The sequence below is a fragment of the Schistocerca serialis genome, chromosome 1 (assembly GCF_023864345.2).
Source record: "Schistocerca serialis cubense isolate TAMUIC-IGC-003099 chromosome 1, iqSchSeri2.2, whole genome shotgun sequence".
Lineage (NCBI taxonomy): Eukaryota > Metazoa > Arthropoda > Insecta > Orthoptera > Acrididae > Schistocerca > Schistocerca serialis.
Window position 1 is genome coordinate 483,979,338 of NC_064638.1, and position 27,363 is coordinate 484,006,700.

At 39.9% G+C, this 27,363-nt stretch overlaps 1 protein-coding gene across 1 annotated transcript in view; it reads left to right on the top strand.

Moving 5' to 3' along the window:
- LOC126473677 (rotatin) overlaps positions 1-27,363 on the top strand; it is a 399,830-nt gene that overhangs the window by 238,994 nt on the left and 133,473 nt on the right. Inside the window, exons 20-21 of the mRNA XM_050100916.1 lie at positions 1,287-1,480; positions 21,951-22,068. Of these exons, the coding sequence (XP_049956873.1) occupies positions 1,287-1,480; positions 21,951-22,068 (312 nt within the window). The remainder of the gene's footprint in view (positions 1-1,286; positions 1,481-21,950; positions 22,069-27,363) is intronic.

The window sequence follows — 27,363 nt, forward strand, 5'->3', positions numbered from 1 at the left end:
CTATAAAAATGTTTTCATCCAAAGCTGAGAAATGCTGCCATCACAAAATTCTTGTGGCACTGTTGTTGTTGTGGTCTTCAGTCCTGAGACTGGTTTGATGCAGCTCTCCATGCTACTCTATCCTGTGCAAGCTTCTTCATCTCCCAGTACCTACTGCAACCTACATCCTTCTGTATCTGTTTAGTGTATTCATCTCTTGGTGTCCCTCTATGATTTTTACCCTTCACGCTGCCCTCCAATACTAAATTGGTGATCCCTTGATGTCTCAGAACATGTCCTACTAACCGATCCCTTCTTCTAGTCAAGTTGTGGCACTAGGAGTTCCTATTTTTATTTTCATTTTAATCAGTTGATAAGCATTTAAAGGTGTGGTTAATGATACTGCCACATATGTTGGAAACGAATCTTCATCATTAGAAATGAGGAACCAACTGTGTAAATATTTGGAATTTATAAATTACGCTGCATAGATGTTTAGACTCCCTATTCCTGTTTCATGTAAGGTTTAGGGTATCCAAAAAATTCCTGACTCTGAAATAAAGATAAAGTAAACCTCCAGCATAATGAATGGGAGATTTTTTGTAGTGTTTCTGTCAGGACCAACAGGTTATCATATTTTCATTGGTTCTGCCCCTGATCTCAGACCACAACCGGTTATACGGTAGTTTAGCTTTGGTAAAAAATGTAATTTGGATAGTGTCAGTACTTTGCAGCACTCTAAGTACAGATTTACAGCAACTGCATTATTTTCATAAATTGTTCATTCCTTAACTGATGAAAATTTGTTGTATGATACTGTTTGACTGGTCACAGTTGCACATGTAACAAGTGTTTTCGCAATTATGTTTCAAATATCTTTCTGGGACCACTTTGTGCCATCCAAAAGTTTTATAACTGTGCTACTTGTTCTACAGATAGGAAATTTGTTGTAATGCTCTTTGAAAAGATGCAAATTTAATTTAAAAAATGAATAATACACCATTACTTATTGGTTTATGAGCAATGTTTATCGAAGTTACACTTCCATTTGTGTCTTGCGGAACATCAGAAGAAATTTTACTGTGATGTATTGTATGATAAATTTTTATACAGCTGTATACAATACTGGTTCATGGCATTCCTATATCTCCTATAAATTTAATTAGTGACTATTTGAAGACTGTTGTGCTTACCGAATGGCTTTATGATTTTCTTGCCTCGCTTTTCATAGATTGTTAGCCAAATTTCAGTATTCACTACAGTAATATGTTTGAATATATGCTATTAACACAATAATTTTTGTTCAGGATTGGCGTGAGATGTTGACATCTGCTATGGGGGAGGAAGATTTCTTGTGGCTTGCCTCTTTATGGACAAGTAGAGATCCAGTTCTTCGTGCAGGAGCTATGCAGCTACTGGCTGGACTAAGCTTAAATCGTCAAGGATGTATATTTCTGCTGCACAGACTTCGCAATTTCCTTGTGTGGGAAGCTTCCCTGGGGTGAGTGAAGTGGTTTTGGAATGCAACTTGTTGTTTGTAGGCAATAATAATTCCTTTTTTGTGTTCATTGAAGGTATTAGTTATTGTGACGATAGAGTCACATACTTCCCTGTTGTCATAGAACTGTTAAACTCTTGTGGATCATAGAAGCAATGCAGATTTACATAGAATATCAGCAGTCGTACACACAAACCATTTCCCAAGCTGAACAGAGGTTACATTCAGGTCAGTCTCCAAATCCACAAAAGATATAATATCACAGTAAATTGGAGTGCGGACAATCCTTGTCAGGAAGGAAGTAAGCTTTCGCAGAAGAAAACTACAGCTGTCATACAGGAACACTTTTCCATCGAGCAAGGCAATGCTTCTTGCAGTGATTTATGTAAATTATGTTTTTCTGAGCGATGTTTCTTGTGCTATTTCTGTATTTCATGTGGTGTTAACACATTTACTGAAAAGATAGACACTCTTATGCATATTAGCACACTGTGTCACCATTGATGTAAAAGTTATGCTGAAGAAGAGTCAGATATAATCTTGTGAAGCAGCTTGTGACATACTTGAGTTCAGTAGGAACTCACTTTTTAATTCTTCAGATTGGAGAAGGCTGGAGATGGCACTGCTTGATAGCATTTGAAATATCTAAACAATAATTACCATCCTTTAAAAGATTGATACCTAAGTTTCCAAAATATTTTCCTTGTGATAACTGATCACTTCTCCTATTGTTCTGTATTACATCTTGCAGAGATGACTTTTGGTAAGATGAAACAGGAGTAAGTAACAGGTTATAGTTTATGAAGAAAGAAATAATTGGGGGGGGGGGGGGGGGGGTGGCACATGAATCAAAGGGAGAAAAAGTAGAAAATAAAAAAAAGGGGGGGGGCACATGAATCAAAGGGAGAAAAAGTAGAAAATAAAAAAAAAGATAATCAAGAGAATATATTTAGAGACGGGCTAAATGCTAGTGTAGAAAGAGATCTGTGGGGAAAAAAATGGTGCAGATGGCTCTAAGCACTATGGGACTTAACATCTGAGGTCATCAGTCCCCTAGACTTAGAACTATTTAAACTATTAACCTAAGGACATCTCACACATCCATGCCCGAGGCAGGATTCGAACCTGCGACCACAGCAGCAGCGCAGTTCCGGACTGAAGTACCTAGAACTGCTCGACCACAGCGGCCGGCTCTGTGGGAAAACAGGGAGGGATGAAATATAAATAGGAAAAGAAATTAAACAAGTCTGTAGAGTAGAGTGGAGAAGACCGTAAACCTTTTAGTTTCTCTTTCTGCTTGGGCAATATGTTAGAGGTGAGTTTTGGACCAAATGTTTGTAAAGACAGTAATTGAAGTGCTCCCACGATATTGTGTTTGAAGTCTCTATCTCATGTATTGAGTGTTTACCTCATATAAGGCATCAGCTTGTGGCAAGGCTTCTCAGTCAGTAAAATAGCAGCATCTTATTCTTACAATCTTATTACAACACAGCAGTCATACTATTTTGAAGATACTATTAAGTGCAGAGGTCACCTTATTTGTATTTAATTTCATATTTCTGATGACTTCAGGTTTACATGTTCTTTTAGAAAGAGTAGAATAATTGTCTTTTAAGATTAGTGCCAGTTAAAGTTCACCCAGGATATGTGTAACTTCCAATTTCTTACAGTTATTCCTTCCAATTTTTTAAATTATTCAGTCAGCAATTACTGATCAGTTTCCATTCCATTGCATTAACCCCCCCCCCCCCTTTCAGCCACTATTCAATGGTGACCGTGTAAAGGATGGCGCCTAGCGGGATATGAGCAGACCTTTCAATTGTTGAGAAAAAAAAAATTTGAAATAAATGATCCATTTTATCGTTTCAAGAAACAAATGAGACTTTCATTGTATTTGTTACATGCTGTGAGATTGGGACCAATAAATACTTGTAGGAGCAAATTAAAATTGAATTCTGCCTACAAATGAGACACACCCAGAATGCTGATTTCAGTGGTAAAGGTAGGAAGCTGCTATGCTGTATGCTTATATGGCTGCGCTTGGCAGCGTCTCTCTCTGGCAGTAGATAATCTCTTATCCTTCCAATTAATATCCTTTACGGAAAGTGCATTTCTAAAGGAAAGTCAAAAATTTGTATAAAGTCAACATTAAAGTGCAAGACAGCTCATCAAGTTCTATGAGACTGTATCAGAAAATAATTAGGTTCATTAGCGAATACGCAGATATATCTGCTATTATTGAAAAATGCCAATACAGGCATAGTTCATTTAAAAAATAAAAAATCATAATTTTATTAAACACTATTCACAATAGAGTCAAAGGAATTGGCCATTTTGTTGAAAAATCATCAAAAAATGCAATATGCCAACATGTCAGAAATCCAAGCTTGGCAACAGTTGAAAGTAACATGCCAACTTGTGAACTGAACGATGGCTACCAAAAGAACGAGATTGTTATCCCACTATTATAAAAATGATGACACTGGTAATATAACTAATCAAGATGTCACTTTCATTATGCTCGATGAGACAATTTCTCAGTTCTCACAGGGAAACATTTTTTCAAATACTGAAACTGAAGCACGCGACAGCGAAACTTTCTCTGACTATTTGCTCACGATGTTGTGAATGCAAGAACACGAAACAGTTCGTAAAAGCAGTGTAAATACTAGTGAGACACACAGTTTGACACAACTCATACAACTTACAACACAACAGTTTACAAAACACAGCAACTTGAAGGTATAGGACAATGGTCTACACACCAAAATCAGGAATTTAATGTTTTCAAGTGTAGTATTAGTCAACAGTTCATTGAGGTGAGCAAAACTATATGCACTGAATTATCAGACGTACTATCCGGGAAGTTGACAGAGCTAGGTAAGAAGCAAAAACAAGAAATAATTACAGACATGTCCCACAATGTAAATATGTTAATGGAAAAATTATCATCCATAGATGATAAACAGGAACAATTTGTAGATGAGTTACAAAACCTTAGTAAAGCCTGTTCTCAAATTCAGGAGGCGTAATCCCAAGTGGATGCATTGGTAAAAAATGTGATGAATGCAGTCATCAAGCTGCGACGTATGCAAAAACTTACCTACATACATACACAAGTTGAATCTAAGAGTAGACCAGTTAAGTTTAGAGTCAGAATTTCCCAAAAAATGGAGAGATAAGATATGTGCAGATGTAAAGGAAATAACCAAAAATGCTGAACCTGGGATGCTGGATAAGGGCAGCACCCTTGCTCAAAAGGTAGTGCCAGAGTGCAAAATTTATGTAGATACTGTAGAAGAAGCTCTAAAAGACAAAATGTATGTCATTTTGTAGCTAAAATAGATTCAGGTTTAAAGGAAGCAGAGGAACGGTACGAGGCAGTGCTAAAACTACTGACATTCCAAAACAACAATTGACAGAAAACAAACCCATGCTTTTAGAGAAGTTAGATACCCACACCTCCCCATGAACCATGGACCTTGCCGTTGGGGGGAGGCTTGCGTGCCTCAACGATACAGATAGCCGTACCGTAGGTGCAACCACAACGTAGGAGTATCTGTTAAGAGGCCAGACAAACGTGTGGTTCCTGAAGAGGGGCAGCAGCCTTTTCAGTAGTTGCAGGGGCAACAGTCTGGATCATTGACTGACCTGGCCTTGCAACATTAACCAAACGGCCTTGCTGTGCTGGTACTGCGAATGGCTGAAAGCAAGGGGAAACTACGGCCGTAATTTTTCCCGAGGGCATGCAGCTTTACTGTATGGATAAATGATGATAGCGTCCTCTTGGGTAAAATATTCCGGAGGTAAAATAGTTCCCCATTCGGATCTCCGGGCGGGGACTACTCAGGAGGACGTCGTTATCAGGAAAAAGAAAACTGGCATTCTACGGATCGGAGTGTGGAATGTCAGATCCCTTAATCGGGCAGGTAGGATAGAAAATTTAAAAAGGGAAATGGATAGGTTAAAGTTAGATATAGTGGGAATTAGTGAAGTTTGGTGGCAGGAGGAACAAGACTTCTGGTCAGGTGAACACAGGGTTATAAATACAAAATCAAATAGGGGTAATGCAAGAGTAGGTTTAATAATGAATAAAAAAAAATAGGAATGCGGGTAAGCTACTACAAACAGCATAGTGAATGTATAGTGGCCAAGATAAACACAAAGCCCATGCCTACTACAGTAGTACAAGTTTATATGCCAACTAGCTCTGCAGATGACGACGAAATTGAAGAAATGTATGATGAGATAAAAGAAATTATTCAGGTAGCGAAGGGAGACGAAAATTTAATAGTCATGGGTGACTGGAATTCGACAGTAGGAAAAGGGAGAGAAGCAAACATAGTAGGTGAATATGGATTGGGGCTAAGAAATGAAAGAGAAAGCCGTCTGGTAGAATTTTGCACAGAGCATAACTTAATCATAGCTAACACTTGGTTCAAGAATCATAAAAGAAGGTTGTATACATGGAAGGATCCTGGAGATACTAAAAGGTATCAGATAGATTATATAATGGTAAGACAGAGATTTAGGAACCAGGGTTTAAATTGTAGGACATTTCCAGGGGCAGATGTGGACTCTGACCACAATCTATTGGTTATGAACTGTAGATTAAAACTGAAGAAATTGCAAAAAAGTGGGAATTTAAGGAGATGGGACCTGGATAAACTGAAAGAACCAGAGGTTGTACAGAGTTTCAGGGAGAGCATAAGGGAACAATTGCCAGGAATGGGGGAAAGAAATACAGTAGAAGAGGAATGGGTAGCTCTGAGGGATGAAGTAGTGAAAGCAGTGGAGGATCAAGTAGGTAAAAAGACGAGGGCTAGTAGAAATCCTTGGGTAACAGAAGAAATATTGAATTTAATTGATGAAAGGAGAAAATATAAAAATGCAGTAAATGAAGCAGGCAAAAAGGAATACAAAGTCTCAAAAATGAGATCAACAGGAAGTGCAAAATGGCTAAGCAGGCATGGCTAGAGGACAAATGTAAGGATGTAGATGCTTATCTCACTAGGGGTAAGATAGATACAGCCTACAGGGAAATTAAAGAGATCTTTGGAGAAAAGAGAGCCACTTGTATGAATATCAAGAGCTCAGATGGAAACCCAGTTCTAAGCAAAGAGGGAAAAGCAGAAAGGTGGAAGGAGTATATAGAGGGTCTATACAAGGGCGATGTACTTGAAGACAATATTATGGAAATGGAAGAGGATGTAGATGAAGATGAAATGGGAGGTACGATACTGCGTGAAGAGTTTGACAGAGCACTGAAAGACCAGAGTCGAAACAAGGCCCCGGGAGTAGACAACATTCCATTAGAACTACTGACGGCCTTGGGAGAGCCAGTCCTGACAAAACTCTACCATCTGGTGAGCAAGATGTACGAGATGGGCGAAATACCCTCAGACTTCAAGAAGAATATAATAATTCCAATCCCAGAGTAAGCAGGTGTTGACAGATGTGAAATTACCGAACTATCAGTTTAATAAGTCACAGCTGCAAAATACTAACGCGAATTTTTTACAGACGAATGAAAAAACTGGTAGAAGCTGACCTCGGGGAAGATCAATTTGGATTCCGTAGAAATGTTGGAACATGTGAGGCAATACTGACCTTACGACTTATCTTAGAAGAAAGATTAAGGAAAGGCAAACCTACATTTCTAGCATTTGTAGACTTAGAGAAAGCATTTGACAATGTTGACTGGAATACTCTCTTTCAAATTCTAAAGGTGGCATAAGAATCGAGGGGCATGAAAGGGAAGCAGTGGTTGGGAAGAGAGTGAGACAGTTTTGTAGCCTCTCCCCGATGTTATTCAATCTGTATATTGAGCAAGCTGTAAAGGAAACAAAAGAAAAATTTGGAGTAGGTATTAATATCCAGGGAGAAGAAATAAAAACTTTGGGGTTCACCGAAGACATTGTAATTCTGTCAGAGGCAGCAAAGGACTTGGAAGAGCAGTTGAACGGAATGGACAGTGTCTTGAAAGGAGGATATAAGATGAACATCAACAAAAGCAAAACGAGGATAATGGAATGTAGTCGAATTAAGTCGGGTGATGCTGAGGGAATTAGATTAGAAAATGAGACACTTAAAGTAGTAAAGGAGTTTTGCTATTTGGGGAGCAAAATAACTGCTGATGGTCGAAGTATAGAGGATATAAAATGTAGACTGGCAATGGCAAGGAAAGCGTTTCTGAAGAAGAGAAATTTGTTAACATCGAGTATAGATTTAACTGTCAGGAAGTCGTTTCTGAAAGTATTTGTATGGAGTGTAGCCATGTATGGAAGTGAAACATGGACAATAAATTGTTTGGACAAGAAGAGAATAGAAGCTTTCGAAATGTTGTGCTACAGAAGAATGTTGAAGATTAAGTGGGTAGATCACGTAACTAATGAGGAGGTATTGAATAGGATTGGGGAGAAGAGAAGTTTGTGGCACAACTTGACTAGGAGAAGGGATCGGTCGGTAGGACATGTCCTGAGGCATCAAGGGATCACCAATTTAGTAGTGGAGGGCAGTGTGGAGGGTAAAAATCATAGAGGGAGACCAAGAGATGAATACATTAAGCAGATTCAGAAGGATGTAGGTTGCAGTAGGTACTGGGAGATGAAGGAGCTTGCACAGGATAGATTAGCATGGAGAGCTGCATCAAACCAGTCTCAGGATTGAAGACCACAACAACACAACAACAACAGATGCCCACAATATGGGCTAGCCCGTCGAAGGAAAATAGTAAAGGTTGCATGACACGGCAACACTTGCCAGCAGCTGTAACTGTCAAGCAAGTGCAATTGCCATGCACTACACCACAAGTGAACATAAACACGCCTGTCACTGATAGCGCGGTGTGTTTGTGAACATTACTTACAGATGAGGGATTACTTAGGCATCGACAACTTGCCATATTTACCTCTGAAGGGAAAAGAACACACCCCATGGTCTTTATCAGAGCATTTTGAAATGTTTCTTTTTCTAGCTGGACCAAAGCCCAGAAAATTAGTTTGTTGTTGGATATACACAAGGTGATGTCTGCTGTGGGCTACAGACATGGCAGAACGTTGCCACTACTATGAACAATTTGAGAGAGCCTTTCTGAATAAACATTGGTCTGAGTCCGTACAAGAGAGGCTCATGTGAAGTATTCAACACAGCTCTGTTCAGTAGCAAACATGGAAGCTTAGGGGCAATTTTGAAAACTATTTGAATAAAACCAGATACTGGGCGAACCTGGTATCTCAAGTAGACATGCTGAAAAATTTAGTGTGTCATCTTCCTGCCCACATTAGGGAGAAACTCATTACCATTCCAGAACACGGTACTGAATACTTTCTATCTGTACTGGACTCAATAGATTTGATACACGAGGAGAGACCAGGACAACCCTAGCCTGTTAATATGCAGATAGTGCCACAAAGATTTACGGACCAACAAGTAAACAACAGATTGGTAGTACAACTTGAGTGGCAACCTTACCCACATGAAACTGTGGTAAAGGTAACAGTAATCACAACAGAAATGGAGAAAGCCATAAATTCAAAGGCAAATATAAAAGAAATGAGCAAAAATTTAGGAAAAACAACTACAACGGGCGAGTAGCGTATGGCCAGCCTGTACAATATGTATGGACACAAGTTACCGGCAATAATCAGTCGATCGCTTGGCAAACACAAAAGAATACCAGACAGCCAAATAACCCACAGACAGCAGGATTCGGCCAGCAAAATAACGCACATATGCTATATAGCACGCAGAGGCAAAGAGAATTTCAGTTGAGAGCTTCACAGGGTACTAATTGGCATAATTAAACAACAACTGTCCATATAGGGGAAGTTATGCCTAACCCAGGAACCGATGCCACCGCAATGCCAGAAAACTTGAATCGGTCACAGTAGGCCCCCGTTCGGTGACCTTGCAGGAGAGTGGGGGCACGAGCTTGATCGACACTTGCTTTATCAGATATGATCATGGTAGTGATGTGAAAGATGATCTGTATCAAAGTAATGAGGGTACACAGGAAAACTTGACAGAGAGCAAGGTGCAACCTACTGTTAAGACCAAAATATTTGACCTTGATGTACCCTTGGTACTTGACACAGGTGCTACGACTAATTTGATGTCACAGGGATTCTTTCAAGAACTAAAGATATGTGGGCATATACCCACATTGCCAGTGCAAAATTGCAAGGTATAAACTGCCACTGGTCAGAAATCAAAAGGAATCAAGATACAACAAGATACAAGCCTTAATCCCATACAATTAGAACAGTTTTCAGTATGATGTAATTTTTCATAGTAGAGAAATTAATAGTTGATTGTTTAATTGGTATAGATACATTTAGGACATATCAAGTACACATCAATATAGGAAAAAGCCAATGTCATTTCACTGTAAATAACCAATTATTTTTAATAGACCTAATCAGGGGAAGTACTAATAGTCATAAGACTGAAGTTACTCACGACTTTCAAGATCAATTGGTAAATCCTATAGTTATATTTATTGAAACATACAATAATGAACAGTTGGCAGCAGATGAAGTAAATGTCAACACAATAAGCACAAAGGTAAGTGAATCAAAGTGCTTGTCTCAAGAACAGCAAGCAGAACTTAGGGAGCTGATACTTGCTTATATACATGTATTTGAAGAAGGAAGGAAAAAAAACTGGTATTATTAAAGGTTTTGTGTACAAAATGGAAGTATATCCTCATGAAACTTTTAGTTCTACCTCATACCCTCTAGCATGGACAAAGAGGGAAGCAGTAAGAAAAGATATTAACGGGATGCTTGAATGGGGCATAACACAACCATCATTTTTCCCCTTCCTGTAGTCCTATTTTGGCCACGAATAAGTCAGATGACAAGGTGCGCTTGGTCCTTGCACACGTAACATTAATAAGATTACTGTGCCAGTCTGAACACATCCAGACAATTTAGAGGAACAGCTTACGAAATTCCATAATGCTAACTCTCTTACTACAATTGACCTCTGGTCTTCACATTGGCAAATAAAGCTGCATGAAGAAAGTTGGAAGTACACCACCATCATATGTTGGGGCAGGAGCTTCGAATTTCAAGTATTACCATTTGGATTGAACGTAAGTGCAGGTATATTTATCTTTGCACTGGACAGAGTGCAAGGGCCCGAACTTTTTAGTAAGGTAACAGTATATGTGGATGACATTTTAGTCACTACACCCACTTGGGTAGAACATTTAAGATTAATTGAACAAGTATTGAGCCGCTTTTCCAAATATGGAGTAAAAGTAAATCTCAAGAAATCTAATTTCGGACTAGAAAAGGTAAAAATTTAGGACACTTAATCTCTTTGGAAGGCATACTGCCAGATCCTAAAAAACTTGATGCCGTTAGGAGCTGCCCTGTTCCTCAAAACAAGAGACAATTAAAGTCGTACGTAAGCAAGTGCCATTTTTCAGGAAATTCATTCCTAACCAACTTATGAACAGTGTTGCTTTATTCAATCTTCTCCAGAAAGACAGACCTTGTTTATGGGACAAGCAATGTCAAACTGATTTCGAGGACATTAAGCAGGCCTTATTAAATGCTAAAATTTTATCTCAACCAGACATGAATTTTTGCTTATACACCAACACATCTTGTCACGGTCTGGGTGCATGCCTTTGTTAAATGGTAGAACAACAGAGAAGTCTCATCCCAAAAGTAATTAGCTTTGCCAGCCACACTTTATCTGAAGCTGAACATTTATAGTCATTACGGAATTGGAGGGTTTGGTTGTAATTTTGTCCTAAAATGAAGAAAGATAAATGCTTGTAGAGTGTTAGGTACCATATAAAAATAAGAAGGACTGCACCGCAAGAAAAATTTAGTTATAAGTTTATGGTACATATGAATGTGAAAGTGTGAAAGTTTGTGAAGAAGAAAAGAGTTGCAGTACGTCACATACATGATGCTGAACTAATTTTGAGCCCTACCAAGTAATCAAGGGGTCGAAACCAAACTATGGTGAATGTCAACTAACCATGAAAGCGTGACACGCCTGATTTACATTGAACTTTTTTTGGATGTTTGTTACTTATGTAAACAATGTTTTACGCTCATTGTACATAACATGTTGTATTGATGATACAACTCTGAACACCTCAGCATATGAAATGGTTATCCTTTATACAATGAACATAACAAGTAAATATTGAGCTGCACTTTAAACACTGAATAAGTACTTGATATGATTGGTATCATCAGATTTGCATTGTGTTTATAAACAACAAACCATTTTGTTCTTGAGATCACTGTTAAGTCTAGTAACGAGACGTAACTGAGCACATAAATGCCTTTCCTTGGAATTTCCCCAACCCTGTAGTGTATAGATGCTTCCTGGAGAATGCTAGAGAGGCGAGGCCAAGTGTAGTTACTTGAACAGCGCGTAGTGTCTATTGTAATGACTCTTGTTTACTTCATTAATTTTTTGCAATAGATAAATATGCTCCAACTAGAAGTTACTGTGAGTACAAATGAAATGTACATCAATTTATGGCATAAAGGAAAGCGGAATCTATTATTGTATGAATGTTATGTAAAGAATGTAAAACCAAACAAGAGTAAAACATGTAGTCATGTATTAGTTATGATTTAATAAAATGTACTAAAAAAAAACAACAACAAGCAAACAATAATGTGTATAAGCGACGATAATGGCATGTTAGCAAATGAATAGGATAAGTATATTTTTGTAATTGAAATATTATTATTATTATTTTTTTAATGCTGTGTGTGTAGTATTTGGAAAGGACTCTGCAGGAACTTTATGTAATGCAACTGTATGAAAGACGCTCAAAAACAAAGCGCAAAAACATATGAAACTTGGCTGCAAAGTGTTGAGAGTGTGTGTGTGTGTGTGTGTGTGTGTGTGTGTGTGTGTGTGTGTGTGTGTGTGTGTGCGCGCGCCAATAAACTAAAGATGACATTACTTCGTGTAACATGAATTTTCTGTGCTCGAACATGTCGTAAAAACATGAATTTTCTGTGCTCGACAACGTCATAAAAACATGAATTTTCTGTGCTCGCAAGTGTCATGAAAGTGGCAAGAAAGTTACCTTGTCAGTGGATGTATGGCTGGTGTCCCCACTGAATAAGTGAGAGTGATGAAGTGAAATAAATTCCTTGGGATGCTGATATGGAAACCACTTGTCACCACATCGAAGATCACGCCACTGAACCAACACCACCTACATCACGTCATTTAGGTGGCATTGGCTGAACACAAGTTTCACGAATTTGTGCAGTGAAAGCTACTGTGAATGCACAACATGGACATTCTGGCTTTGTATTAAACATGTTAGAGCAAGCTGGGGTGGTAAGGGGCGTCGAGCTGCACATGCGAGCTTCGCAAGCTAAACACTGTGCAGATATTGATTGACAGCAATGGGACTATGCGGTTACAGCAAGCACTTTGTTATGAAAGAAAACATATGTATGTATGTGTTAAAGGAAGCTGGCATGCCCATACAAATTGATAACCATACGGGATAACTCCAATGCCCAGAAATAAAGGCTATGCCCCTACTGGCCAGGGTTATGAACCCTCAAAAAGGGAAATAAGCTCTGACACTGTGGACCTCCATACAATGTCAGTACACAGTGGGGGGAGGGAAAGCCAACGGCAAAGTAATAAGTTATTTTATGGGAAAGATAATGTTTTTATAGAAACAAGAGCAGAGATACACTCTTCAATTGATTAATTTCTGTATCTTCACCTATTTGACGTGTGATGAACTCAGCTGTGCCAGTATTGTTCAAAAATATACATTCAAAAACCCCGGCTGTTCATCATTTTGCCCGCTCTGAGAATCGCATTAAGAAGATTGAAGCAGACAAGAGGAATTTGCATGAGCAGCGGAGGATGCAGTCCGCTAAAAGCATTGGAACTGTTAAGGAGAAGTACATCACTTTAAATAATGAATGTCGATCTAAAATGTATTGACTTTGAAGGTTTGTTGATATTAGTGCCAGTTAAACTTCACCCAGGATATGTGTACCTTCCAATTTATTTCAGTTGTTCTTTCCATTTTTTTAATTATTTAGTCAGCAATTACTAATCAGTTTCCATTCCATTACATTATTTTGCCTGCCCCTCTATTCTGCCACTATTCACTACACAATCCCCTGACAAAACGCACTTCTTATGATTGAATCTTCTATATCTCCCCTATCAATCCAAGAATTGGTTCAAGAATCATGAAAGAAGGTTGTATACATGGAAGAATCCTGGAGATACTAGAAGGTATCAGTTTAATTTGCATAATTTAACATGAAATGTTTCTACAATTATTTAGCCAAACAGGCAAGATATAACCAAGAAGCCTAGGTTTACAAGTTTGCACAAATAAGGTTATGACTGAAAGCATCCACACCAAGATTCTCGTAGAAACGGCCACTGAATAATGCTAAACATATAAGGTCCTGAAAACTGTATTAATAAAAAAATAATTAGTCTCCATTTACATTCAGGGTGATATCTCAAGCTGTATTTCTAGCTTAGGCCACTACTTAAGAAGACAGGATTGTGGTACAATTTCCTAAGAGAAGGTGGTAAGCAAGTTTCAAGCAGATGAACAACTGTGGAATGCAATCCAAGAGCAAGACCATGTTTAGATTTCCACTTACTCACCAAAAAGGCCTCCACAATCAACCTTGCGATCTGGGATCAAATGATAACATTGCTGAAGAAAGGCTGCTGATGACCACTGGAGAAATGGTAGCCCACAAGTTCAACTATTTCAAACTGCTGATCCCTACCCAATTGCCCAACTATCACTCTCAACCTGCTGCTGGTAGATGCTAAAAGCTCTGCTGCCAAATACATACTACCCTGTCTTTGTGCTATCCTCACAAATGAGTTGTCTCAGTGAAACCAGGCAGCACCACAACATGTTGATGCCAGTGTATTGGTTGCGCTCTAAATGAGATTTTAAAATGTGGTGGAAGATTTGTTAGAAATGGGAGGGGATGAGGGCGACTGTAGACATGTCAAGTGACCTGCCCCCTGATTTCTAATATGTTATTGCTTGGGTTAGGTCAGGCCAGGAAGGTGTCCAGCATCACTACTTAGTGCTGGTTCTAAAAGGTCATTGCCAAGTGGCAGTTAGAGATCCACCAGGGCTCGAGATCATTATCTATGAGGGTTGGAACTTAAATAGTGGCAACTATTTATTCACAATCGATACAAAAGAGTTACATGTTTGCACATGTTACTGTCCATTAAAAGTAGTCACCAGCATTGTGCAGAACCCGTTGCCAGCAATGTGGAAGGTGTAGTATACCGTTAGCAGAGCCTGTTCTGTTGATGGTGCGAATGGAGCAGTCTACTGCCTGTTGAATCCCTGGAACAGTTCTGAAGCGAATGCCACGAAGTGGTTCCTTCATCTTTGGAATCAAATCAAAGTCACAAGGACTTAAGTCCGGGGAGTATGGTAGATGGTACAGTATTTCCCAGTCCCATCGACAGAACAGAGCAGCCACAGCTTGCGCTGTATGTGCCCACACATTGTCGTCCAAAATGGTGGGTGTGTTGCACAGAGAGTGTCGCCGCTTCTGTCGCAAAGCTGGTCGCAGGTGATGCTCCTAAAACGTGCACTGACGATCTGCCATGGAGGAACATAATGCATTAGGATAACACCATCACAGTTGTACACGAGAATCACCATGACTTCAGACCGCTCCATTCGCACCATCAACAGAATAGGCTCTGCTAACAGTATACTATACCTTCCACATCACTAGCAATAGGTTCTACATAATGCTGGTGACTACTTTGAAGGACAGTAACAGGTGCAAACATGTAACTCTTTTGTATCACTTGTGAAAGAATAGTTGCCACTATTTAAGTTCCAACCCTCATATAATTTTTTTTTTCACTTTCCATGGAAAAACAACTGTGAATGATGCCTCTTTCGCCATATGTAGTATGTTAATGAAGCCTATAAACTTGTGATCAGCTCTTGTCTCTGGAAAGGAATAATCTGTTGTTATAACCATTACATGTTGACATCTCCATGCTGTCAATTGCTCAATGTCAATTTTTTATTTTCCATAGCTCCAGCTCTTACATAGTTTCAGCTAAATTGTGAGGAATTACACAGTGAACCTTCAAGATAACATTCTCCATTTGCCACCCAACCACCTAATGTTATTAGCCACATCCCATAACCAAATAGCCCTTTTCATTGAAGAAAACCATACTTGGAGCTCTGAGTATACATTTATACTCAGCAGTTCACCTTGCAGTGTGTGACGGAAGTACTTCTACACTCCTGGAAATGGAAAAAAGAACACATTGACACCGGTGTGTCAGACCCACCATACTTGCTCCGGACACTGCGAGAGGGCTGTACAAGCAATGATCACACGCACGGCACAGCGGACACACCAGGAACCACGGTGTTGGCCGTCGAATGGCGCTAGCTGCGCAGCATTTGTGCACCGCCGCCGTCAGTGTCAGCCAGTTTGCCGTGGCATACGGAGCTCCATCGCAGTCTTTAACACTGGTAGCATGCCGCGACAGCGTGGACGTGAACCGTATGTGCAGTTGACGGACTCTGAGCGGGGGCGTATAGTGGGCATGCGGGAGGCCGGGTGGACGTACCGCCGAATTGCTCAACACGTGGGGCGTGAGGTCTCCACAGTACATCGATGTTGTCACCAGTGGTCGGCGGAAGGTGCACGTGCCCGTCGACCTGGGACCGGACCGCAGCGACGCACGGATGCACGCCAAGACCGTAGGATCCTACGCAGTGCCGTAGGGGACCGCACCGCCACTTCCCAGCAAATTAGGGACACTGTTGCTGCTGGGGTATCGGCGAGGACCATTCGCAACCGTCTCCATGAAGCTGGGCTACGGTCCCGCACACCGTTAGGCCGTCTTCCGCTCACGCCCCATCATCGTGCAGCCCGCCTCCAGTGGTGTCGCGACAGGCGTGAATGGAGGGACGAATGGAGACGTGTCGTCTCAGCGATGAGAGTCGCTTCTGCCTTGGTGCCAATGATGGTCGTATGCGTGTTTGGCGCCGTGCAGGTGAGCGCCACAATCAGGACTACATACGACCGAGGCACACAGGGCCAACACCCGGCATCATGGTGTGGGGAGCGATCTCCTACACTGGCCGTACACCACTGGTGATCGTCGAGGGGACACTGAATAGTGCACGGTACATCCAAACCGTCATCGAACCCATCGTTCTACCATTCCTAGACCGGCAAGGGAACTTGCTGTTCCAACAGGACAATGCACGTCCGCATGTATCCCGTGCCACCCAACGTGCTCTAGAAGGTGTAAGTCAACTACCCTGGCCAGCAAGATCTCCGGATCTGTCCCCCATTGAGCATGTTTGGGACTGGATGAAGCGTCGTCTCACGCGGTCTGCACGTCCAGCACGAACGCTGGTCCAACTGAGGTGCCAGGTGGAAATGGCATGGCAAGCCGTTCCACAGGACTACATCCAGCATCTCTACGATCGTCTCCATGGGAGAATAGCAGCCTGCATTGCTGCGAAAGGTGGATATACACTGTACTAGTGCCGACATTGTGCATGCTCTGTTGCCTGTGTCTATGTGACTGTGGTTCTGTCAGTGTGATCATGTGATGTATCTGACCCCAGGAATGTGTCAATAAAGTTTCCCCTTCCTGGGACAATGAATTCACGGTGTTCTTATTTCAATTTCCAGGAGTGTATTACCACTGTCATTTCTTTCGTTCCCTGTTACATTTGAAAAAGGTGCTAGGGTTGCCACAAGTTCTGGAAATCAGGGAATTTCAAACATACCAGGGAAATTTGAAGAAAAAAAATACACTGGGAAAAATTTCGTTTTTGTCTCAGTTGCCTGAAATTGTTTGTATACTGAGATGCCATTCTTCATTGGTGGCTGGGCATGGCTGAGTATGTGCGCCATTTCCTGACTCTCTCATTCTTACTGCTTTTCACCGTCCCACCCTCCTCTCAGCTAGCAGTCAGTGCTGCCACCACTACTTGCTGCTAGTCTAGCAGCTGCCAATTAGAGGCAGATCAGCGTGAGGAGTGGTTTGTTTGTATTTGATTCTCAGAGCTTGTTGATGTGTTGATGAAGCAGCCAGAGACAATGATCATATGTGCATGAGGTGTGTCTGATTGAATGTGTGTTCCCTCTTGTTTTCTGACAAAGGCTATGGCCAAAAATTTACTTGTGAAAGCAGTGAAGGTATTTTAAATCTGTCTTGAGACTCCAACAAAATGCGTATTTTTGTCACCAGATGTGTTTCGCTTTATTGAATTAAAATAACATCAGTGGTCTTAATGAAACATATATACCATTTGGCTTCTTTCTCCATGTAAAAGCAGTTCATTACACAAGATGTTGACGTTAGTACTTAAGATTTTTGCTCACACATTTAGAAATACAGAAGTCCTTACATTTTTTTTATCAACTTATGTCTTTACTTACCCTTGAGATCTCAAAATTTATCAGAGGAAAATGCTAAAACTTGTCTGAAAATCAGGGAAACATTAGGAAATTTCACTTGAGGAAAGTTGTGGCAACCCTGAGTGTGTGGTAAGGACAGCTATCAGTAAGTTTCTGTATGACCTCTGATTACTCTCCCTCCCCTCCTACCCTGGTTATTTAATCACCATTGTATAACTTGTTCTGTGATCACAAAGAATAGCATCTACAGCATTGGCACTATTTCCAAGAACCAAATACAGAAACATGGTGGCCGTAAATAACATTGAACCAGTATATTATTGATATAGAAAACGCTTTTTCTATACAAAAAGGAACTGTACTTACCAGATGCCAGGAGTAAGAAAAAGCCTGCTTCTTTCCATCTTTTTTTCCTTTCTGTCAGTTATGAGTCAGTCTATTTTCTGGATTTGAGAAGTACAGTTATTACATATGCATGCAGTCATACAGGTAGTAAAAGGCATTTGTTGTTGTGGTCTCCAGCACGAATACTGGTTTGATGCCACTCTCCACATTATTGTGGTCTTCAGTACGAATACTGGTTTGATGCCACTCTCCACATTATTCTGTCATGTGCAGGTCTCTACATCTCTACGTAATTAACACAGCCTACGAGGGTGAATCAAATATAAATGGGATTTTATTTTCTTAAATTTATTTATTGAAAAACAAAAGCCAGTTTCAGTTTATTTTTCCACATAGTTTCCTGCTTTAGAGACACATTTTTTCTAGCGAGAAGGAAGGTTTTTCATTGCAGCATCATAGTGTGAAGCTGGTTGTATCAGGAACCAGTTGTGCACAAATTCCATCATACCTTCATAATCTTCAAATTGGTGCCGACTTGTAGTGTCCTTAGGCAGTTGAAACTAATGGAAATCGCAGGGTGATAGGTCTGGGTTGTAACGGGGATGACTACATTGAATCCAGTGCATTTCCTGTATTTTGGAGACTGTTAGAGATGGAGTATGGGGTCCGACATTGCTGTGGGTGAGGATTACCCATCGAATTGATTGGTCTCATCTTTTGTGGTGAACCTTACCAGCTGACAGTGAAGTCTTGACTCTCACTGGGACTTCCTCCCCTTTCCTCCACCATTCTTTACTGGCTTGTTTGGATTTTAGAGTGTAGTAGTGGACCCACATTTCATCGCAGGTGACAGTCCGACTCAAAAATGCATCACCTTCTTTCACAAACAGTGCTGTAAGCCTCTCAGGCCTCCAAACATCTCAACTTATGATTTTTGATCAGAATTTGAGGGACCCATTTGGAGCACACTTTATGGAACTGTAGGTCATTTGTGATGATCACTTGACATCTCCCATAACTTATTCCTGTGCTGTAATTTCTGATACTCTCAACCATCAATTGCCTTCAAGAATGGCTCAAACCACATGAATGTTTTCGTCTGTGATGCTGGTCCGAGGATGTTGATCGTGTTGTTGATTTTCCACATGTTTTTGTCCCATACAACTCTTTATGGAGGGTAAACACGGGTATCCTTGACAATGTTTATTCACTAAACTTTGCAGTCAATCTCTAAAAAATTTCTATTGCTTGAACTCCTTCATGAGCAAGAAATTTTGTAATTGTGCCTTGCACAGTGGAGTGGGTGCACATGATGTTCAGACATTGCGTGTGTTGCTGATGAAGCTGTTGGAAGTATGTAACATCCGGCTCTCCCACTCCTAATGGTCCCACCCAACACTAGTAGAAGTGCGTGTCCAGTCTGCCCAACTGCTGATACTCAGGAACAAAACTCCCATTTATATTTTATTCACCCTCCCACATACACTTTAACTTGCTTACTGCAGTCGTGTTGGTCTGTGTGTACAGTTCATAACCACCCACACTTCCCTCCATTAGCAAATTAACTATTCCATGATTCCTCAAGTTGTGTCCTATCAAACTATCCATTCATGAAATGAATTTGTGCCTTAAATGTTCTTTTCCCCTCAATTTGATTTAGTACCTCTTCATTAGTTAATCTGTCCATCTAATCTATAACATTCTTCTGTAGTACCACATTTCAAAAGCTTTTACTCTTTTGTTCTCTGTATTGTTTGTCATCTGCGTTTCACTTCCCTGTATGGCTACACTCAAGCAAATGATTTCAGAAAAGTCTTATCGTTGACCTATCTTCTAAGATAAGTCATTGCACATGTTCCTACATTTGTCTGGAATCCAAATTGATCTCCCTGCCACTTGTTTCATCCTTCTGTTTATAATTCATGTCAGTAACTGGTGACACCTACTTACTAAACTCATAATTCAATAATTCTGATATTTGTTGGCACCAGCCTTCTTTGGTAGTAAGATTATTACATTCTTCTTGTAGTCTTGGGATATTTCTCCCATCTCATACATGCTATGTGCTAAGTGGAACAATTGTGTCATGGTTGATAGTTGCAAGGATCTTAGTGATTCTAAGGGAACATCATCTACTCCAGGTGCATTTTTTTGACTTAGGTCTTTCAGTTATCTTTCAAGTTTGTCTCGCAGTGTTGCATCACCTATCTCAACTTCATCCCTGTCCCTTTCCGTAACACTGTCTTCAAGTTCCTTTCCTCTATGTAGCGTTCTTATGTATTGCTTCCCCCTTGCACCCTTGCCTTCTTTGTGTAGTTCTGTGCCACAATTGTAGTTTTTAATGTTCATACATCAGCTTCTCTCTTCTTCAAAGTTTCTTTAAATTTCCTTTACACAGCATCTACCTTTTATACAGTTATGCATGCCTCTACAGCTTAGCACTTCCCCTCTAGTCATTCCTGCTTTGTCAATTTGTGCTTTCTATGATAGCCTCATTTTTTAGACATCTGTGTTCACTTTTGCCTGCTTCATTTATTGCATTTGTATATTTTCTCATTTCATTAATTATATTTATTATCTTGACTGTTATTCAAGGTTTCCTACTGGACCTTGTGTTTTTGTCAACTTGTTTCTCTGCTGTCTTCACAATTTCAATTTCAGAACTGCCCATGCATTGTATTTTTATACCTATTTCAGTTATATTTGGTTGTTTTAAATTATCCATGTCCCATGTCTATAATTTTCTACCTTTCTCCAGTTTCTTCATTTTGTCTACATTTTGTTACTAATAAACTGTGGCAACCGCCCTCATTTGCTCCTGAAAATGCTCTGCTATTTAAAATTTGGATTATAGATCTCTATATTAACATGATGTACTCTGAACCCTTCTGGTGTCTTCAGGTCTCCTTCTCCTATACAGTCTTATTTCAAGATTCTTAAACCAAATATTAGCAATGATTAAATTATGCTTTGTGAAAAATTTTATCAGATGCCTTTCCCTTTCGTTCGTTGCTCCCAGTACATGTTCTCATTCCATTTTTTCCTTCTCTTTCTAATTCCTTTCCTGCCAACACATTTACACTTTTGTCTCCATTAATGTTGTGAACAATTTCTTTTATCTCACCATCCGTTTTTTGATGACCTGGTGGGCATACATACTTGTATTACTCTGGTGGGTAATGGCATTGTATCTATCATAACTTCAATAAGCTGTTCACTGTGCGTGCATAGAAGTTTCCAAGTATTCCTATTTTCTTGTTCATTTTTAGGTCTGCTCCTGCATTACATTAATTTGAGATGACTGCCTCATGTCAGCAAGTGCATGCTAATCAGACCTTTTAACAGATGCCCATCTAAAGTGATTGCACCTATGCTAAGGCTACCTGTTTCATTGAGGCATGCAAGCCAACCCACTGCAGTAAGGTCTTGAAGTGGGGGGTGAAGCAGTGAAATGTATATCATCAGAAATATAATTGTTGTACCTACTTGTACTAACTTGGGTGTGTGTGTGTGGGGGGGGGGGGGGGGGGGCGGCATGCGTGCGCGCGCGCGAGATAGAGAGAGAGAGAGAGAGAGAGAGAGAGAGAGAGAGAGATTACAGCAGTTGGAGTTATCCTTCAGTGTAAACTCTTTTTCCATCAGGCACTAGTTTGGATCAATTAATACATAACGTATTTCATGGTCATATATTACAGCTTTCTGTTAGACCATGCTGAAGCCAACATTGTAAGAGAGCAGTCTGCAATTGTACTAACAAATCTTAGCAGCCATATACGAGGAAAAACATCAGCATCTATTACTGCCCTAAAACAGGTAAGTACAAAGTTCAGACTTTAAAGCAGTGCAGAATATCATTGTAGTTTCCTGGTGTCATCATTTCATTCATATTGATAAAAATTATAACCATTGTATTCTGTATCCTGATCATACCAAGCATAGTTTAAATTTTAAGCATATTGTTTTGGATTAATGACTTCTGTTTTCCATTCCAGTACAGTCACTTAATAAATTGACAAATAACAGAATTTTTTTAAAAAAAAGAGTACTTTCGAAACTTATCCAGCTATAGTATATACCTCCAAGCATTTCAGAACCCATATGCGCATGTAGCAGGGTCTACATTGTTTTCAAGCTTCATGACAGGTTAAAAGTGTGTGCTGTACCTCTATTCAAGCCTGGAATCTTACTGTTCATATGCAGTGCTCTTTGTGAATGGGTGATCCAAGCATGACTCATGACTTGCCCTCACAGCTTTAATTCCACTAGTATCTCTCTTGAACATTCCAAACTTCACAAAAGCTCACACATAAGAAAAAAAAGCATTATCTTTTGAAGCCTAGGCTGTAAGCCAATAATGCACTGAATGAATTAGACTCCTGCTCAAATTCATCAGTGTCACTCCATGTCAGAAACCACCTTTCTTTTTCATCAGTCACATGACCATTTTGATGCAGCCCACCACGATTTCTTCTCCTGCACACACCTTTTCATCTCAGAGTAGCACTTGTAACCTACACCATGAATTATTTGCAGGATGTATTCAAATCTCTGTCTTCCTTTATAGTTTTATCCTCTAATACATCCTTCAAGTACCATGGAAGTTATTGATTGATGAATTAGCAGATGTCCTATCATCATGAACCTTCTTCTTGTCAGTGTCTCCTGTATATTCCTTCTCTCACCAATTCTTCAGAGAACCTCCTCATTTCTTACCTTATCAGTTCACCTAATTTTCAACATTCTTCTGTAGCACCACATCTCAAATGTTCCAGTTTTCCCACATCTTTCACTACCATACAATGCCGTGCTCCAAAAATATATTTTCAGAAATTTCTTCCTCAAATTGAGGCCCATGCTTGATACTGGTAGACTTATCTTCGCTGGGAGTGCACATTTGGCCAGCACTAGTCTGCTTTTTATGTCCTCCTTGCTCGATACATCATGGGCTATTTTGCTGCCTGGGCAGCAGAATTCCTTAACTTAATGTTGTTGTTGTTGTGGTCTTCAGTCCTGAGACTGGTATGATGCAGCTCTCCATGCTACTCTATCCTGTGCAAGCTTCTTCATCTCCCAGTACCTACTGCAGCCTACATCCTTCTGAATCTGCTTAGTGTATTCATCTCTTGGTCTCCCTCTACGATTTTTACCCTCCACGCTGCCCTCCACTACTAAATTGGTGATCCCTCGATGTCGCAGAACATGTCCTACCAACCGATCCCTTCTTCTAGTCAAGTTGTGCCACAAGCTCCTCTTCTCCCCAGTCCTATTCAATACCACCTCATTAGTTATGTGATCTACCCATCTAATGTTCAGCATTCTTCTGTAGCACCACATTTCGAAAGCTTCTATTCTCTTCTTGTCTAAACTATTTATCGTCCATGTTTCACTTCCATACATGGCCACACTCCATACAAATACTTTCAGAAATGACTTCCTGACACTTAGATCTATATTCGCTGTTAACAAATTTCTCTTCTTCAGAAACGCTTTCCTTCCCATTGCCAGTCTACATTTTATATCCTCTCTACTTCGACCATCATCAGTTATTTTGCTCCCCAAATAGCAAAACTCTTTTACTACTTTAAGCGTCTCATTTCCTAATCTAATTCCCTCAGCATCACCCGACTTAATTCGACTACATTCCATTATCCTCGTTTTGCTTTTGTTGATGTTCATCTTATATCCTCCTTTCATGACAATGTCCATTCCGTTCAACTGCTCTTCCATGTCCTTTGCTGTTTCTGACAGAATTACAATGTCATCGGCGAACCTCAAAGTTTTTATTTCTTCTCCATGGATTTTAATACCTACTCCGAACTTTTCTTTTGTTTCCTTTATTGCTTGCTCAATATACAAATTGAATAAAATTGTGGATAGGCTACCCAACCACTGCTTCCCTTTCATACCCCTCGATTCTTATAACTGCCATCTGCTTTCTGTACAAATTGTAAATAGCCTTTCACTCCCTGTATTTTACCCCTGCCACCTTCAGAATTTGAAAAAGAGTATTCCAATCAACATTGTCAAAAGCTTTCTCTAAGTCTACAAATGCTAGAAACGTAGGTTTGTCTTTCCTTAATCTTTCTTCTAAGATAAGTCGTAGGGTCAGTATTGCCTCACGTGTTCCAACATTTCTACGGAATCCAAATTGATCTTCCCTGAGGTTGGCTTCTAACAGTTTTTCCATTCGTCTGTAAAGAATTCGCGTTAGTATTTTGCAGCTGTGACTTATTAAACTGATAGTTCGGTAATTTTCACATCTGTCAACACCTGCTATCTTTGGGATTGGAATTATTATATTCTTCTTGAAGTCTGAGGGAATTTCACCTGTCTCATACATCTTGCTCACCAGATGGTAGAGTTTTGTCAGGATTGGCTCTCCCAAGGCTGTCAGTAGTTCTAATGGAATGTTGTCTACTCCGGGGCCTTGTTTCGACTCTGGTCTCTCAGTGCTCTGTCAAACGCTTCACACAGTATCATATCTCCCATTTCATCTTCATCTACATCCTCTTCCATTTCCATAATATTGTCCTCAAGTACATCACCCTTGTATAGACCCTCAATATACTCCTTCCACCTTTCTGCATTCCCTTCTTTGCTTAGAACTGGGTTTCCATCAAAGCTCTTGATATTCATGCAAGTGGTTCTCCTTTCTCCAAAGGTCTCTTTAATATTCCTGTAGGCAGTATCTATCTTACCCCTAGTGAGATAAACCTCTGCATCCTTACATTTGTCCTCTAGCCATGCCTGCTTAGCCATTTTTCACTGCCTGTCGATATTATTTTTGAGACATTTGTATTCCTTTTTGCCTGCTTCGTTTACTGCATTTTTATATTTTCTCCTTTCATCAATTAAATTCAATATTTCTTCTGTTACCCAAGGGTTTCTACCAGCCCTCGTCTTTTTACCTATTTGATCCTCCACTGCCTTCACTATTTCATCCCTCAGAGCTACCCATTCCTCTTCTACTGTATTTCTTTCCCCCATTCCTGGCAATTGTTCCCTTATGCTCTCCCTGAAACTCTGTACAACCTCTGGTTCTTTCAGTTTATCCAGGTCCCATCTCCTTAAATTCCCACTTTTTTGCAATTTCTTCAGTTTTAATCTACAGTTCATAACCAATAGATTGTGGTCAGAGTCCACATCTGCCCCTGGAAATGTCCTACAATTTAAACCCTGGTTCCTAAATCTCTGTCTTACCATTATATAATCTATCTGATACCTTTTAGTATCTCCAGGATCCTTCCATGTATACAACCTTCTTTTATGATTCTTGAACCAAGTGTTAGCTATGATTAAGTTATGCTCTGTGCAAAATTCTACCAGACGGCTTTCTCTTTCATTTCTTAGCCCCAATCCATATTCACCTACTATGTTTGCTTCTCTCCCTTTTCCTACTGTCGAATTCCAGTCACCCATGACTATTTAATTTTCGTCTCCCTTCACTACCTCAATAATTTCTTTTATCTCATCATACATTTCATCAATTTCTTTATCATCTGCAGAGCTAGTTGGCATATAAACTTGTACTACTATAGTAGGCGTGGGCTTCGTGTCTATCTTGGCCACAATAATGCGTTCACTATGCTGTTTGTAGTAGCTTACCCGTACTCCTATTTTTTTTTTAACTTCATATGCTTCATAATTCCCAGTTCTGACTTTACATTTCTCACTGTTCTCATTTCTGCTACTTCTCATTACTGTTGTCATTCCTCAATTTAATCTCAATCCATATTCTGTACTCGTTAGATTGTTCATTCCAATCAATACATCCTGTAATTCTTCTTCACTTTCACTGAGGATGGCAGTGTCATCAGTGATCCTTATCATTGGTATCATTTCACCTTGAATTTTAATCCCACTCTTGAATCTTTCTGTTTTTGCATCATTGCTTCTTCTATATATACATTGAACAGTAGGAGCAAAAGATTACATCCCTGTCTCACACCCTTTTTAATCCATTGACTCAGTCTTAGTCTTCCAGTCTCTTTGTTCCCTCTTGGTTCTTGTACATATTGTACATTACTGTTGGGGATATATGAGTAGTAATTTTGTATGTGACTGTGTATGCAGCAAAGTGCTGTGTACGGAGTGTAATAGACCTCTATGACTGTTTTGTATGCTCTGTGGCGTCACCTTAACTACCGATTGTGAATGCACTCTTCTGTGTAATGGATATTAAAATATAGTTTGCCTTGTTCCCACATTTTCCATGTTCAGATTTACTTATTCCACTGCACTAGTTCCAACAGTTACCCATCTCTCCCTACTGCTTACTCCTATTTTTCTTCTCAGAATTTTGAACATTTTGCACCATTTTACATTGTTGAAAGGTTTTTCCAGGTTGACAAATCCTATGAACATGTCTTGATTTTCTTCAGCTTTGCTTCCATTATAAATCATAATGTCAGAACTGCCTCTCTGGTGCCAGTACCTTTCCTAAAACCAAACAGATCATCATCTAACAAACCCTCAGTTTTCTTGTCCATTCTTTGGTGTCAAAAAATAATCACTCTAAATAGCAACAAGCTGAACAGTAAATACTCTCAGGTGTTCTTAAAGAACTGTAAAAGCAGTGTTCACAAAATAAGTGATGGTATTTCACACAGCTGTGTTTTACCCACTTCTTTTTAATACGACATTCCAGAATCAAAATCCAGGAAATTTATTTGCGCTGATGATATCGCTGTGATTGCTGAGGATCAAAGCTGTAGGGAAGCGAAACAATGCTAACATCAGACCTAAAGATGTTGAATGAATACCTCAGATCCAACTCTCTCTGACCGGATCCGCAAAACACCATTGTATCAACATTCCACGTGCAGAGTAAACAAGCAAACTAGAAACCTAACATCACATTTAGACACTTGACTCTCCAATACTGCAACACTCCAAAATACGTAAGTGTGGCCCTAGACAGATGTGTGGCATATAAATTCCATCTCCAAAATGTGGCAGCTAAAATCAAAGCTCAGAACAATGTACTCCATAAGTTAAAAGGAACTGCCTAGGGTGCCACTGCAACAGTCTTCAGATCATTGGCTGCAGCACTTTCACACTCAGTCACAGAATACCGCTGTTCTAGCACTGATTATCGGTACTAACTAG